Source organism: Hibiscus syriacus, unplaced genomic scaffold, assembly GCF_006381635.1.
Source record: "Hibiscus syriacus cultivar Baekdansim isolate YM2019G1 unplaced genomic scaffold, ASM638163v2 tig00000652_pilon, whole genome shotgun sequence".
Taxonomy (NCBI): domain Eukaryota; kingdom Viridiplantae; phylum Streptophyta; class Magnoliopsida; order Malvales; family Malvaceae; genus Hibiscus; species Hibiscus syriacus.
The window spans coordinates 2,424-20,196 of record NW_024061803.1 but is presented as its reverse complement, the minus strand read 5'-3'; the positions used below and the strand labels follow the sequence as shown (position 1 = coordinate 20,196).

At 35.4% G+C, this 17,773-nt stretch overlaps 1 protein-coding gene and 4 pseudogenes across 1 annotated transcript; 3 read left to right on the top strand and 2 right to left on the bottom strand.

Annotated features, from left to right (window-relative positions):
• The first annotated feature begins 201 nt into the window (after positions 1-201).
• LOC120209235 lies at positions 202-4,759 on the top strand (annotated as a pseudogene).
• Positions 1,453-2,211, bottom strand: LOC120209204 (annotated as a pseudogene).
• Positions 4,760-5,031: 272 nt separating the features above from the next.
• LOC120209255 lies at positions 5,032-6,613 on the top strand (annotated as a pseudogene).
• A 900-nt stretch (positions 6,614-7,513) lies between these two features.
• Positions 7,514-11,203, top strand: LOC120209226 (annotated as a pseudogene).
• Positions 11,204-12,602: 1,399 nt separating this feature from the next.
• On the bottom strand, positions 12,603-14,428 carry LOC120209244. The gene is made up of 2 exons (XM_039208301.1): positions 13,727-14,428; positions 12,603-13,324 (listed from the first exon to the last, which is right to left on the bottom strand). Exons 1-2 carry the CDS (start codon positions 14,367-14,369, stop codon positions 12,693-12,695), a joined length of 1,275 nt encoding a protein of 424 aa, XP_039064232.1. The 5' UTR covers positions 14,370-14,428; the 3' UTR covers positions 12,603-12,692.
• Positions 14,429-17,773: the final 3,345 nt, after the last annotated feature.

Here is a 17,773-nt window from a genome sequence, read left to right as displayed (position 1 = left end):
GCATATGTAATTCTTGAGTTTTTAATCATAATCAGCAGAAAGTTTCAGTTTTTGATTCATAGTAAATAATAGGTTTTTGACATATGCTAATCAGATCAAGTATGTTTTGATAGTTTAGAATTGGCTTGATATGACCCAGAATTGTATTTGCAGTTGTTTCAATGGACGGGAGCTTGAATAGCAATTAACAAAAGAGTAGAAATGAGAGGAGAGTCCTCTGGTTTGATCATTGGGATTTCTAAGGAGTGGTGGTGATTGGTTTGCTTTTAGCTATTTTCGCATTGTTTTGTATCAGGTATCATAGAAAGAGGTCCCAGATTGGAAACAGCAGTTCCATAAGAGCTGCAACCATCCCTATCAGGGCTAATGGAGCCGATTATTGTACTATGTTATCCGATTCAACTATCGGCCCCGACTCACCTGTGAAACCTGGAAGAAATGGAATGTCTGTGTGGCTTGACGGGCTTAGAAAAGCAATGTTGTGTCTATGTCCGGAATACCCGAGTATTCATACAAGGCCGTTTCTATGCATCATGGTAGTTGGTTTTGAGTTGTATTTGATGAAGTGTTGCAGGTCCAACACGATGGCCGGAAGCCGCCGAACGGCGGCAACCAACAGTGGAAGAGAAACCAGTAATTAGAGAGTGTGAAAAATACAAATGAAAGAGAAATAGGGTTTTACTAAACTGATAGAAAAGATTACAAAAGCCTGTTTCTTAGCTCAATATTCAATAGGCATATATAGCCCTTAATAAGATGCTAACAAACTAACTAATTTCTAACTAATCAAAACAACCTAACTGATAGTTCAACATTCTTCCTGCTTCTTCAATTTTCTTGATCTTCTTCTTCTTAAAAAAATTCATTGTCCTCCCTCACTTATTCGAACTTTCTTCAACTTTCCTCGGCTTTTCTTCTTCTTCTTTTCAAGAGTTGTTTCTTCATCTTAACTGTTCTTCCTCTTCACTTATTGGGACTTTCTTTTTGTTGGAAGCAAGGCGGTTAAGCTATGAGCTCCCAGATGCAATCTGAAGCCTCTCTTGGGCAAGAAAACTCCCTATTTTGTCTGGTTAAGGAAGGCAAGGTTGTTAAACTCTCAACCCTCCCCAGATAATTTTTCTTTCCATGAAACCTTAGTTGTTAAGCCTCAAAGTCTCATATTCACCTTGTGAGAGAAGCAAACAAGTAACAAAGAAACACAAGCTGAGATTAACTGAGCAACCCAAATCTGTAGTAGAAATGTCCATAAATCAACAGCAACACCAGCTTAGAACCAAATCAAAATGCAACATACAACATACGTCTGTAATTTGAGAAGCATCACACGTCAACAACACATTAACAGTAGTGATGAACAATTATCACATCTACCAGCAGTAACCCAACTTGGAACTCAGATGATCAAAATCCAAATATGAAGAACCATGAATCAATATCAGCAGTAGAAATCGCTCATGCATTGCTGCACCAATCTTTGCAGGAAATTCCAATCTTACATTCCTCGGGTTTAATGATGCCAGGGCAGTTTAGACCAATTAACCTGGTTTTTGATTACTGATTCAGGGCAGCCTTCACACGGACCATGTCATGTTGAGGAATTCCTTCCGTGATGCAAACAACCAGATCCAGTTCAGCTTCCATAGCCTCCATGATAGCAGCTGCAACACAAGGTGGAGGAACATAAAAGACAGAAGCATTGGCCTTGGTTTCAGCTTTTGCTTCCGCTACTGAATTGAAAACAGGAAGTCCTAACTGCTCTGTGCCACCCTTCTTCGGTGTAACTCCACCAACCATCTTAGTATCATATTCGATGGCTTGCTCGGTGTGGAAAGTTCCATTCTTTCCCGTAATGCCTTGACAAATAACACGAGTATTCTTGTCTACGAAAAACGCCGACAGAGACGCTGGAGCCGCCGAGAAAGCCCGTGACTGGGTCAGAAATTGAGAAGAGGAGGAGAGGGAACTGAGTGGGGATATCTGAGAAGACAAAGATCAGATGAGTTGTGAGGCTTGTCTAGCCATTACTGCTGCTGTTGATTCAGTATTGGATCTCCTTTGCCTCTCTCGTTGCTGTAGAAACCCAGAAAACTGTACTCCGACTGAGAAAGAGGCGACAGAGGAATCTTCGAAGCGATTGAGGAAACCGATCAAAGAACAGAATGGAAACAGCGGAAGAAAGATGACGTCAGGATCTTTGGCGAATGATATCATGATGAAGTGTTGCAGGTCCAACACGATGGCCGGAAGCCGTCGAACGGCGGCAACCAACAGTGGAAGAGAAACCAGTAATTAGAGAGTGTGAAAAATACAAATGAAAGAGAAATAGGGTTTTACTAAACTGATAGAAAATATTACAAAAGTTTGTTTCTTAGCTCAATATTCAATAGGCATATATAGCCCTTAATAAGATGCTAACAAACTAACTAATTTATAACTAATCAAAACAACCTAACTGATAGTTCAACAGTATTGATTTTAACAAAGTATTTTTCTTTAATTTATGTATATGTGATTATCTGTCAAGAAAATATGTTAGTAATTGGTTTGTTTTGTTACGCATTTTATATGATAAATGATTTAACGGCTCTGGGAAGTTGTTTTTGCGGTCCAATCTTAAACTTTGCTTAGGTTTTTCATGTTGTGCCCCACGATAGATAGATAGCTCGATGGAGGTTTTCAAAGAATTCCAGTTTTGGTATCTGTCAAGTTGTGTTGTTTTCAGTAAAAGTGGGCATTCTTGATGAGAAACTAAGTCGATTTCTTGCGGTGCTATAGTTTTTCAGAATCAGGCAACTTCTATCCCTAAAACCGAGCTAATGTCCCGAACTTAAGAATGTGTTTCAGCCCCTAATACTTTCATTCATGCTATAGCAAACTAGTAGGATAGTTGGGTGGTTTGAGACATGAATGAGTTTATTTCATAGTTTGTTAATTTGTCGCTGTTGTTACCAATACAGGGATTTGCAAAAAGCAACTTACAATTTTACAACACTAATAGGACAAGGAGCCTTCGGTCTGGTGTATAAAGCTCAGATGTCAACCGGTGAGACCGTTGCAGTGAAAGTGCTTGCAACTGATTCTAAGCAAGGGGAGAAAGAGTTCCAGACTGAGGTACGGATGTTTATTAGTTTGCTTTTTATTGCTCCTTCCTACTCTCTACTGCTTGTTTAATGTTTCATCGTCGTAACATTTCAGGTTATGTTGTTGGGAAGACTGCATCACAGAAACCTTGTAAATTTAGTCCGATATTGTGTAGAAAAGGATCAGCATTTGCTTGTCTATGTGTACATGAGTAAAGGCAGCTTGGCTTCGCATTTGTACAGTAAGTATGCCGTCAACTCTCTCCATAGAAAGATTAGTATAATTTTGAACGACTAAGACCAAAAACTATACTATCGACTTGTATATCAGCCGGTCTCGCTCTTCTATACGTTAACACTTTTTCCGAAACAAAGCATTTCTGAATGTTTGGTGTTCAATATTTTCTTCGTACATGCTAGGCATCCAACATAAAATCGACCGTTAATTGGTGGACAGGTCCAACTTGAATATAAGACCCCAGGATATCCAGTACTGACTATATGTGGAACAACACAACAGTTAAACATACTTGAATTGTGAAAATCAACTGTTGTAGTGAAAATAAGCCTATATAAGTATGCTTTGGATAACAATTAGCGTCAAATTACTATAAACCATCAATAGATTAGGGTTTAGGAGGAACTTTGTAGTGCCTTCTAATTGAAAATATACACATACACTAGATTCTGTTAAAAACAGCATTTTCTCTTTGTGCAGGTGAAAATCATGTAGCGAGGGGATTGGAATATCTTCATGACGGGGCAATATTTCTACTTATTCGGACCATACTTTAATCCGTCTGCGTTTGCAGGCATGTATCTGCGGAACATTTTGTGTTTTTGGAAAAACATTTATGAATTTGTTCATACTTCGGTTTCATGCATCTCCCCCTACAATACATCGGGACGTTAAGTCTTCCAATATTCTTTTGGATCAGTCCATGAGAGGCAGGGTATGTTCTTGTAGATTGTTAATTATATATTGTCATAACACAAGCATGAGATTCTATTAAGATTCGATCTTAAGCAGGTAGCCGATTTCGGGCTTTCAAGAGAAGAGATGGTAGACAAACATGCAGCTAACATACGAGGAACGTTTGGATATCTCGATACGGAGTATATATCTGCAAGGACCTTTACTAAAAAAAAGCGATGTTTACAGCTACGGGGTATTGCTGTTTGAACTCATAGCAGGCAGAAATTCTTTACAGGGGATCATGGAATATGTTGAGCTAGTAAGATCTCTCTTTCACATTCTCTTTCAAAAGTTGAGTTCATATCCCCCTTTCACATTCTCTGTCAAAAGTTGAGTTCATATCCATTAAATATAATAGTGATGTGACCAACAGGCGGCTACGAGTAGCGAAGGGAAAGTCGGGTGGGAGGAAATCGTGGATTCACGATTGGACAGGAAATTTGACATGCAAGAGCTCAACGAAATAGCAGCCCTCGCGTATAAATGCGTAAACCGTGTTCTAAAGAAACGACCTTTCATGAGAGACATCGTGCAAGTGCTAACGCGAATCCTTAAGACAAGACACAACAAGAAACACCAGAAGTCCCAATCCGCAACTGCAGATGATGTTTCAGTCGACTTAGAGCAAGGAGAAACTAAGAATCAGATAATCGAACACCGGAGACTTGTGATACATGTTCAGATGTGGAGGGTATGTTTGTAGTATTTTCCTCCTTTCATCTGCTGTTCTAATTTTGTTTATTAAACACTTTAGTGATGAAAGCATAGATAATCAAAGTTAAATCATAAAATTATACATGAATTTTTGTAAAATAAGTGATATTATACATAAATTTTGATTTTGTACAATTATATATAAAAACAATTATTTTGCTTTATTTTTAACCAAAAGTTAGTCCAAACTACGTCGTTTCCATCATCGTCTATCTTTTATTATCCACAATTTCCACACACACCATATTTATCGTCATCGTCATCGTCAAAACAGTAGCTCTCGACAATCAATTTACAGAACCGTTGAAGAAATCGAAAATGGAAGCCATGGCTGCGTTGCAAAGCTCGATGACTGATCTTTCTCTTTGCTCAAACTTCTTTTTGGGCCAACGTCTCTCGATTCCTTCTTCTCTCTCCCCTCTTCATGTAAATTCTCTTCTCTTTTTTCCCTTTCGATTCTTCCATCAGTTATTTTGCTCTAATCTTCACATGTTTCAGTTCTTTGGAGGTTATATGGAAATGGGTGTTTCATAAATTCCACTATTCTTTTAATTTTTACCTTATAATTTGCTGGCCAAGTCTAAAGCAACCTGCTTTATTCTTTTGGTGTTAAAAGGACCAAACTTTTGACATATAAATGCCATACAATTTACTAATTTATTCCATTTTCTATGTTTTTATTGATGATTTGTTTAATGTTTTGGTTAAGTGTTGATGTGCTATGCATTGTGCTTTGTAAGATTGATGAATGTTCTTCATGCGCTATACAATTCACTGTTTTTGTTTTCCTGCAGATCAAGCCAAGCGAGAATCCATGTCTCATTGTAGTGAAGGTTGGTATTGCTGCCTCTTGTTTTTCATATTTGAACCGAAATTTCTGTGCTTTGAGGGAAAAGCATGAACCATGGAAACTGTAGAGCAGGACACTCGCTGATTCCTTTGATTAAGTACCTTGAAGAGTTTTTGTGGCAATAACACATTCAAATTAAACTATTTTCATGGTGGAATCTTCAGAGGGAAGAATTTCGTCTTTCATCGATTGATAGAAGGGATTTACATTCATATTCATATTAGATTTCCTAATCCGAATTACGAGTCTGTTCATGCCAGTAAATGCATTGTTAGTTCAACATATGAGCTCCAGCCTTATAGACTGTGGGCTTATAGTGAATTTTGCATTCTTTTTGAAAGAGTATTATTCAGGGACTCCTTTTTTTGCCATGTCTAACATGTTTAGTTACTATTTCTTGGTTTCTTCCCCCTTTATCTTGCAGCTTAAACGATGGAACGGAAGGAATGTAAACCGAATAGCCTTCCGGTTCTGCATAAAATGCATGTTAAGGTTGGGGATATCATTAAAGTAATCTCAGGCCGTGACAAGGGCAAGATTGGAGAGATATCCAAGACCTTTAAGCATAACAGCACCATTGTAGTCAAAGATATCAACCTGAAGACTAAGCATATGAAGAGCAGAGAAGAGGGTCAACCAGAACAGATAATTAAGGTCATGTTTTTGTTTATTTTTCCTTTTCCTTCATGGCGTTGATCGGAATACGTTCTCTGCATTACTAATTCCAGGTTTATTTAGACTAAGGTTATGATTACTAGAAACTGCAGTCTGCAGGCATCCTTCCGTTGCCTCCTTGTATGTATGTTCACCTCTTTTGCCTTTCTGATGCTTTAATTGTGGTGGTGTTCCAGATCAAAGCGCCGATCCACAGCTCGAATGTGATGCTCTATTTTCGAAAGAGATGTGACCAGCCGGGTGGGTCATAAAGTGTCGGATACCGGGAAAAAGGTTCGGATACCAAGACTGTTCCAGTGCTAACCTCTCTCGAGGTCCTAGCCGCTACTTCGTCAAAGCCCGGCTATGAGGACACCAAGAAAAAAAAGATAAGAGAATGCTGAAGAAGGTGTTGCAGCCACCTTTTTTTAAGCTTTTAGGGTACGTTTGGTTCACAGAATGCAAGATTACTAGTGGAAATGTAAGATTATCAGAGAATAAAATTACTAGGAATGTTATATTTTGTGTTTGGTTGGTTTAGCAAGAAAGAACGTAAGATAATGTGTTTGGATAAAGGAATAAAAGATTATTGGAATGTATATTTAATCAAATTGTCTTTATTATATATTTTTTTTTTAACAAGGTGTAAAATATTTATATATTTTCTTTGAAAAATTAAATTCATAAAATTTATATATATATATATATATATTTTTACAAAAATTAAAAATATAAAAAGGTTTAATGAAAGGGTAAAATTTTATTTTAACCCTGAATTTCATATAAAATTTTAATTATAGACTTCTTTTGTAAATCTAAAATAGTTTAAGGATAAATTTGTAATTTAATTTTCGTAGAATTTTTATTATTTAATGACAGAAGAAGAATATTTTTGAAAAAAATAAAAATTTAAGGACATTTTAGTCCAAAACGCCGGTAATCCAACAATACCTAAGGAAATGGAGGTAATGACATTCCCAGTAATATACCAAAAAATCTATTATAGGTAATAAAACATTATCGGGAATGAGATTCCCGGCCAACCAAACATGAGAATGTGGATTTTATTCCCATGAAAATCTCACATTCCTTGATCCAAACACCCTCTTAAGGTATGTGAGAGTGGGAATCTCTAAAATGATAGGCATAATGTGCTATTTATAGTGTGGAATTTTTAGGGTTTAGTGCCTTTGAAATTTTCTCAACTACTCTTAAATTTATGTCCATTTCGTGAATAATATGGCAGCTGACAGTGGTTATAAATCATTGGCAGGGGCAGAGGTTCATGTGAGGTGCAATAGACAGCTGCCCACGCGAAGTCAAGAATTTTATCTCGTACCGCGTCAGACTTGCAAGATAAAACTTGATGTGGCGAAAAATTCCTCATGGTCATCGTCTTCAGTTCTTTTGGCTCTCGCACAATTTTTTTCTCGATAAATATTTTCCTCCTCGATCATTTTCTATCACCTGCTTCATCACAACTAACACACAACTCTTCTCATCAGTAGCATCAGTTTTATAAAAAAAAACTAATTGAGACAAAACATTTCCACCACATGCAATAAATGTCTTAAATGCAACTATAATGTTATGACAATTGATTTTAGATCATCAATAACTTAAGTAAAAAAAACCTAAAACATAGTCTTTTTACGGAGTTTTCAATTATGTACGTGGAAAACCAATGTCATTTATCAAAATCCTATTTTAATTCATTTTAATGTTTTATTTTAGTGAAATTCGGATTATAATCCTTATATTATGCTCAAATTTAGAAATTAGCCTCTCTCTCTCTTATTTGACATAATTTAATTGGGTTCAATATAAAATAAGTGTCTAGACTATACTTAAAGTTAATTTTTGGTGTCTAAAGAATTTTTCATTAAAAATAGATACCTAACGTTTCTCCCGTTATATTTTTAGGTGTCTACCACTAAAAAATTGTTAAGTGACACATTTTATGTTTAAATTTTTAAAAAATATTTCTAAATAATATTTTATTTTGTAAAAATTAAAAATATATATAAACATAACGTGTGTCACTAAACGAGATTTTTAATAGTAGTCATCTAACAATGTAATGGAAAAAATGTTAAACATCTATTTTCAACACCAAAAAGTTAACTTTTTTTATTGGTTGCCCTCCAGTTTTTTTATTGGTTGCCCTCCAATTATAAGGATTCACCTTTATTAATCTGGATCGACCCGGATCACACATTTAGTTTTGGTAGGTGAATCTTTCAATGAGGATTTTTTACATACACAAAGACTTGAACCTGAGATTTTACTTAAACAATATGAATTGCTTATCACTTGAATTAATCACAATTATACCACCAAAAATTAACTTTAAATATAATTTAGATACATATTTTTACATTAACCTATATAGGGAGAACCAATTTATGTTTGGGCCCACATTCAATCAAAACAAAAAAATTGAAAAATTTCAAAACAAAATTGACCCAAAGTAAAACACCCAAAACTTATATCAAACATAACCTAAACCCAAAAGAGAAGTTCTACAATGCGACACCTTTAATATACAGTTAAAAAAATACCGGTTTTGTTATTATTTAAATAACAAAATCGGTAAAAATTACCTAAAACATCAATGTTTTTTAATATTTTCGGTAAAGTGTCCAACAATAATAAAATCGGTAGAAAAAATAATAAAATCGGTAGCGCTTTACCAAAACCGGTAAAACGCCCAATAATAACAAAACCGGTAGAAATAATAATGTTTCCGGTAATTTTTTACCAGTTTTGTTATTTAAATAATAACAAAATCGGAAGCGTCTTTTTTTAACTGTATATTAAGACTGTCGCTCGTGATCATTTCCCAACCCAAAATCGCAGGAAACCCTAGCACTCTCCCTCCAACTCGACTGTCACTCCTACCCGTAATTAAGTTTTGGATAAACTATGTATTTAATCATTCAATTATCATTTTAATTTCGTTTTAATCATCTAACTATTTTTTTAAATCATTACTAACGTTTCATTTTGGTTATATGTCGTTAAAAATTTAACATAACTGTTGATGTGTCATTTTTTCAATAATGACATGACATTATCTTATAGTGATACATCAATATCACCACTACTTTTTAATGTCAGGTAACAAAAACGTAAAGTTAGTGATGATTTTAGAAAAAAAATAGTTAGATGACCAAAATGATAATTAAATGACTAAATATGTAATATACATAATTTACCCTTATGTTTTTTATGAATTAGATAGAAGATTAAATGAATATTAAATTATTTAGACATGCATGCATATTTATGTTTGCGATCTACTACAATTAAGCACCGACACTGATTTCAGCTCACTCGATAACTCGAGCTGTTCGAACTCAACCGGCGTGTCTTTGTTGAAAAGTTTACAGTAAAAACTAAAATGAAGCCTAATTAAATTTCAGGCAAGGCTTTACATCTGTTACCATATTGGAATGGAGGTGGCCAACTGAGATTGTCAAAGCCGATTTGCTGGAAGAAGTAGCTTTGATGAGGCTGTCAAGGGCTGCAATGGTGTATTTCATGTGGCAGCTTCGATGGATTTCGATGTCAATATAGATGAGAACGTGTAAATTCTGCATTTTATCTTCAAAGCATTTTCATTCACATTTCAACAGTTCATCAATCTAAAAGAGCATTTTTTTTTTTCAAAAATCATATGTTAGATCAAATATCGACCCTGCAATCAAAGACATTGAAAACCTCCTCAAATCTTGCTTGAAATCCAACACTGTATATGTATATGTATATGTATATGTATATGTATATGTATATGTATATGTATATGTATATGTATATGTATATGTATATGTATATGTATATGTATATGTATATGTATGTATATGTATATGTATATGTATGTATATGTATATGTATATGTATATGTATATGTATATGTATATGTATATGTATATGTATATGTATATGTATATGTATATGTATATGTATATGTATATGTATATGTATATGTATATATCGTTGGTTTTTAACAGGTTTATGTCCTCTCCAAGCTTTTAACTGAAGAAGCAGCATACAAGTTTGCAAATGCGAATGGTATCGATCTTGTTTCAGTGATAACCACGACCGTAGCTGGTCCTTTTCTCTCGACCACCGTTCCCTCAAGCATTCAAGTGATCCTGTTACCAGTCACAGCAAAAGGGTTCCGATTCATTTTCGAGTTTATATGTATGTATATAACATCATTGAATAGAAATCTACATTTTGGTTTAATTTATGCATGTGATTCCAAGTAATTCTCGATACTGTCTGCTGTATACGCTGGAATGGGGTCTGTTGATTTAGTTCATATAGAAGATATATGCAGAGCCAGCATGTTTTTGATGGAACAAACCAGAGCAGAAGGTAAATACACATGCTGCGTTCGCAGCTGTCCGATGTCTGAAATGATTAATCGCCTTGCTCGAGAGAATCCACGCTCATATAGTCAGAGGTAAGGTTGTTGATCAATGATTTTAGAACGATGAAATTCGGTGTTCCGACATGTTCCCCCCTTTAGTTTTTCCATGGTTCTAGGTTGGAGGCTGAGGAAGAAAGTTCGAAGCATCCCGAGATTTCTTCAAAGAAGTTAAGGGATTTAGGCTTCACTTACGAGCATGGACTAGAAGATATAATCCATCAATCACTGCATGTGTAGATTATGGATTTCTGCCCCCATACCAGAAGATGATAAATATTGCGTCCCTACTTTCCTACCATCCCAGTAATCAAAATTCAAACCAGTCATTAATGCATGCAACAAAGCGGACCGTGTTTACCGAATCGTGAGCGCGTCATGCGGCATTAACAGATCGAATGGCGTCAGTTTCGGCACCAAACTTGCCCTATATTCTTGCACCAGACGTGGAATAACTGATGAAGGGTTGAGCAGTCTAAAACACTTCATGCTGACTGACTAACTTGCCTTCATGAAATGGGAACTTGAGGGATGGGCCACAACAAATAAATATAAAGAAAGGCAAATGGCTTGTAAAATTGTTGCAGAATGTACACATAAGCTAGATCTTTAATGTAAAAGCTACATCTTCAACCAACTCACCAAACTTTTTCCCTTTAATGGTCCAGTGTTGGTTATATAGATTATTCTATCCCACCTTGCTTGATTTGGGACCATTTTTAGGACAACTTCAATTTTCTTACCAACCCTATTTTGGTTGACAAAAGTAGCTTCAAGAGGTATTATGAACTCACAAAACCCAGATTGTCCTAAAGTATACTCTAAAAGTTCTGCAGTTTTTTATTCAGTTGAGCCTATTCATGCCACTGCAGTCAACAAAAGTATAGGCACCGATGAGTACGAGGATATGACCTTCCAAAGATCCTCAAATTCATAACTCCGTCGAATACATAGCCGTATTCGAGATATATAACCGAGTTCGAGTATAAGAAAGAATGACTTCAACAATGGCTCGGGGAGGTGACAACACACTTGAATGGTCTAAATCAGTTCTGAAAATGAAGGGAAATAAATATCTTTCATTTGAGTTCATCTGCTTCCAAACTACCCCCAATCCAATATTTAAGACAATTGAATGGTTACTCAAAAAAAAAAAAAAGACAATTGAATGGAATTCAAAATCTAGAATTTATGTTTCATTCAGACAGGTGGAATGAGAGGGGGTTTGCATTCATTTATGACATGCATGTGCCTTTAAAAGCTATCCTGATGTTGCAACAATGATCACATGTGATTAAAAATCCATATTCATATAGAAGCTGTAAAGATCCTTATATTTAACCAGTGAAATTCAATAGTTTGAAATTCAAGAGAGGGAAAACAAAGAAGGGTTGTTTATTTTGTAGCAGTTTGAGATAAAAAAATGAAGAAGAAGACAGAATTACAGATGTCCATGCTAATGTTTTCCAAGGTTTTTGCCTCTTGTTGGTAAGGACCACAAGCAAGTAGACACATTAGCACATTCATTAGTATTTTTTTTTCATTTGTTTTTCTTACCAGACAACACAAAAACATGCTTAGAAGAGTCCCATGTTCTTAAATCACCATACTTTATGAAATGAAATCAACATGACAATAATTAAACTTGTTCTCTAAGCAATCATGCAACCGGTTTGAATGCTTAACCAATGGTCAAATTATTCTTCCATGAATTTTGTAAGATATTTTATCTTTCATTGAAATCCTGGATTTGTCTTCATGTATGTGAATATCTTCATCTCTTATCCAAATATTTGGACATTTGTCATCTACAATCACAGTTTCTTAAACAAGAAAAATCACATGAATCTGATGTGCACAAACCAGACATATTAGCAATTAACAAGAATATCGCAACAAGAATGAGAATTCTCTCAAGAAAGGGATTCACATAAACATCATAGATTCACAAATTCTAAGTTAAAAGCACTTGAACGTGCTTCTTCAAGGTTTGCAGATTACCACAAAACAAGGAAGGAGAGCTCTAGGATTGAGCAGATAAAGTTCTTCGATGTTCGAATACAGACCGACTTTCCCGGCCAATGAGTCGAATCCGGTTTGGCCTGCCATTTCTTGTATGTTCTCCAAAGGTCTATGAACTCTCCCGGCTATCACTCTGCAAACTATCAAAGCTTTCCTTATAGACGGATCGTCTTCAACAACTTGAATGGACTCGTAAGCTCTTCCACTTGTGGAAGTCGTGAAAACACCAAGTCCTTCCTTGAGTTCCTTCTTGGCGGAGAATCCGTTCCTAATAATCCGACAGACACAACATTTTTCGGATATGCAAAGACTCGAGGAGCCATTTAGACCGAGAGAACACGCCACGGTCGTGCCATAGAACCTCAACAGCTCGTTTCCATCGGCAATGCACCGAGGATGTTTCTTGGGGAGCTTGCTTGCTTTAATCTTCACCATGTCCCTGTATCCCTCGAATCGAGCCAGGGTTTTCTGCATGTTGTGTACTTTCAGAATCCTTTCGATCCGGCCGCAATGGTTCTCGGACTTCAACCAACTCGTCCGGCATATGATTTCAACAATCTTCCTGGATGAGTCACCTTCCACAAGCTCAGTAACTGCCAAAAAATGAGAGAATGTTTAGATAAGTCTACTACAAACATATATACAAAAGAAAATTTGCAGGGAATCAAGATTCAAGAACCTTGTCCAAATTGATAGAAAAAGAACAAGGAAAAGGGTATCTAGGAAATATGTTAAAAAGTAAAGAAAAAGGCTTGGATTGTTCATTGGTAAAGGTAAAATCTTGGATTGTTAATTGGTAAAGGTAAAATCTTGGAATGTTCATTTCAAAAAGGGGGGAAAAGGCTAGATTTTGAGGTGACAGAAAAGTGAGTGGTTTTAAGTACCAAGAAGATAAGAAAACAATGGTGGAAAAGCAAAGTCCAAAACTTTCAATAAATGGAAGTATGGAAAGACTGTATTTTTAAAGAGATTCAACCAAAAAAAAAAAGAGTTACCAGCATGCTTGGAAAGATGGTGAGTTTCAGCAGCTTTGAATTTGGTAAACTGCTCTCCACATTTGTGACAAGTGAATATAGAACATCCATTGGAAACTGTCTCAAGTGGAACCCTATTGCTTGAATGAACATTGCCACCTCCAAAACCAGAACTTTTCCTTTCAGATAAAAGGAAAGGTGATTTCTTTGGAGCAGTAGCAGAAGAACTCTTAAAATAATGGATTGTCGGGTGGCCACCAGGCCCTGGTGTTCCAGGCCTTAAGGTACCAACAAAAGTTGAACCGCCGCCGCCACCACTGGAATCACTATTACCACCACCATTGGTGACACCATCTTGGAACCCTCCAAAGCCAGTGATTTTCAGCTCACACCTTGAGTTGCTGAGAATAACTTCATGGGTTATGGGGTTAAGAAACTCACTGCTACCAATGGATCTCGGACTGCAACTCGGTGGCTTCTCTAGATGTCTCTTCCTTCCATGGATTACATCTTTGAGATTTGCTATGGACCTTGAACACCCTGACCTGCCTGCTTTTCTAGTCAGTATTGTACTCAATTGCTTCCTGGTTTTTGGGTCATGAACATCTGATGGCTCTGATTTACAGTGTAAAGATCTCTTCAAAGAAAACCAAACTGTTGCCATATTTCTCCTTCAAAAATTAACCAAAAAAATTCAAGAAAAGATTCAAACTTTCTCTTCTTCAGCAATAATGATATTCCTTTTCCATTTCTCCACTATTAGTACTACTTTTGCCATGAAATCTGGGTTTTCTAGCTTTGTATTTTACTCCATTTCCAAGCAGTTTCTTTTCCATTTTTGGAACCATATGAACTCAGCAGCTGAATCATGTCTTGTAGAAGAAAACATCATAAAAAAAACCTGCAACAAAAAACCAAGGATTTTTGAAAAATAAATTAAAATAAAGAAATCAATCTAAGAACTTCAATGTAGCAGCATGCTGCTGTACGGCAGTTTTTACATGAAAAGCTCACGAAAATATGTTTTTCAGCCTTGTCTGAATTAAATAAAAATCAATTTGAAAATTTTCAAAGTTTCTAATGTGGCCCCTAAGTTAAATGCAAGACCATTGGTGCTTCAGTTCTACTATACATCCCGTGAGTCATTTTGTAAAAAATATATAACATTTAAAGATGATGTAATAACTTTACTGTGCAATTAAATAATATTGTTTTTTACTACTGAAGTCCTTGTCAAAATATACCTTTGGTCCCCAAAAAATGTATCATAGTGCAAATAAGACAAGTTTCGTGCTTTTATATGTATATTATCCATATAGGAATTAATTTCTATTACTGTTGCTTGTGGATTTTTTAAGATTCGTTATTATTTTATTTTTCGTTCATACCAAAATATTATTTAAATTTTGGGTAAATTATGTATTTAATATCTAAACTATCAATTTTAATTGTTTCAGTATTTAAACTTTGAATTTTTTTTAAATTATACCTAACGTTTAATTTTTGTTTCATTTTAGTATCTTATTAAAAATTTAACGTTAAGTTTTGAAATAAATTGAAAGTTTAGATATTAAAATGGACAAAAAATGATAGTTTAAATACTAAATGTGTTAAGTTTTAGTGGTGGGATACTAAAATGACATAAAACTAAACATTAGTTATAGTTTTGAAAAAATTAAAGATTTAAATACTAAAATTAACTAAAAATGATAGTTTAGGTACTAAATAAATAATTTAACCTTAAAATTTTATCCTAAAATTATGGGTTAAAGAGTAACAATAATGAAGTTCCAACCGAGAAACCAAAGTGGAGTATTCAGAAAAAAGAGTATACTCATAATTAGCTTTGGACAGACAATGGAACACTGATCTCAATGCTACTTTTGAAAAAAACACACTCTGCGTTTTACCTAAATATCACCCTTACACGTAATATATACATGTCAGGCACCCTTTCCCTAAGTATTACCGATCTAACACTTTTTATGACATGGCGGTAATAAAGTGTGGATCGGCAACCTTGACTTCGCAGGTTCTGTCCGAGTTGGTGCCACGTAAGGGGAAGGTGTAGATCCCAATCTGCGCCTTCGCGGGGTTTTGACACGTATGATCCACGTCTTCCATTATGCACGTAGAAGTATTGGTACTCTATTATTATCCGAGCCTGAAAACTCGGCTTTTAAACGCTCCTCATCCCCTATAAATAACAGCCCCTCTAAATGCAAACATCGCCACACCAAAGTTACTTGGTTACTCTCACTTCTATCAATTTATTCTATCAAACTAAGTAGATTTTGTTATTGTTTTTATAAGGTAAAATTATTTTATATTATATTTATTTTATATTTAATTATTTGAACAAATTTTATTGTACTAATTATTTTATATTATTTTTTGCGATTGTAAAATTGGAAAGTGGAATCATACCTCGAGACATTTTTCCGATACGGTAATAATATGAAATTGTGTTATTTAAATTATTGTGATTTTTTTAAATTTTTTTGGATTAGTTTATATTTTAATTAATATATTATTTATTTAATTAGGTGTATTTTAGATATAAGACTCCCAATCTTTTAAAGTCTCAAAATGACTCATATTTCAACTATTGTTTACTATGATGGAGAAATTCGAGAAAATAAAATCGGCGTCGTCTTCATATCAAATCATTCTGTCAGAATATCCTTCAAGAGAAACATCACTCTTCAGGAGCTGATCACTAAAATTTCAAGGAAGGTTCATGTTGAAAGTTCTAGAAGATTGTCCTCATTCAGTACAGATTTCCAACCGCATTATTTCTGTTAACTTATACAGGGTTCGAACTCTCCAACGATGACGATGTTGCTATGATGATTTATTCTCATAATCAATATTCAGACGTTGATACACAAATGTATGCGATATTTTTTGAAGTACATGTGGTTTGTGGTATGTCATTATGCTTCAACTATGGGCTGGCTCAAAAACTTTATCAAGTTGATAGCCCAACTCAAGTAATGTGTAACGATTTTAACTCGTTAATGGGAAATCCACAACATGGTGCCATCCCATCAAGTTTAATGGGGAGACATTCATCAGCAACTTCTTACAATCTATACTAAGGTGGATCCACAAACAATCTGTATGGCAACATCGCTTTCATATCAAGGGTAAGGCATTCATCTGCCAATTTATTTGACCTGAATATGGATATGCCCTCAACGTAGCAATATATGCAATACATATTTGACATGATGCCTTCAAATTCCAGGGAGAGGCATTCAATTGCGAGTTTCTTCGACCTCAATGTCGAGATACTTTCAAGTTCAAGGGGAAGGCATTCAACTACCAGTTTTTTCTACCTAAATATCGGCATCGTAGATGAACCCTCATCTCCACTAGAAGAACCTCTTCGTGAGCCAAGTACAGATGGTGCGGATACTGAACTATTTGTTCAGCCAAAATCATCGCAGTTCAACATGGACTCCAATGATGACGATGTAAATGAAGTTCCCACAAATACGGTACACACCGAACCTTCAACACACATGTATGAAGTTGACTATGGTGTAATGTACGGGCTAAAATTTACGGATATGCCTAATGTTGGTGACTAGGGATTTAACTCATCAGTCAATGATGGTGACTTATATAAAGGAATAGAGTTTTCATCCAAATAATAAGCAGCGATGACAATTAAGAATAACAACATTTGTAATTCTATTCAGTCCAGAGTCGACTATTCCACCACCGAAAAGTATGTCTTCTACTATGTCCAACATAATAACGGATGCAACTTGATGGTTCGTGTATCGAAGAGGAAGAAGAAAAACAATATATGAGAACTAATAGTATACAACGATCCTCACACATGATGTGCTGGAGGGATAAACCAGGACCATCCCAACTTAAACTCTGAGATTATCTACCAAGCCATCATGTCCATGGTCAAAGCAAGCACCCATATAGCTATTACGATTTTGGTTTGGGTACACCATCCTATATAGAAAACCATGGAAGGCAAAACAAAATGCCATTAAAAAACTTTACGACGAGTGGGATACATCTTACAATGAACTACCAAGTTGG

What these genes read in the sequence shown, in the direction of transcription:
- LOC120209244 (XM_039208301.1), bottom strand. Translation starts at nt 14,369, where the DNA reads ATGGCAACAGTTTGGTTTTCTTTGAAGAGATCTTTACACTGTAAATCA. An exon ending in CCATCTTTCCAAGCATGCTG is followed by an intron (nt 13,325 to 13,726) that starts GTAACTCTTTTT and finishes ATTTTTTGGCAG; the next exon opens with TTACTGAGCTTGTGGAAGGT.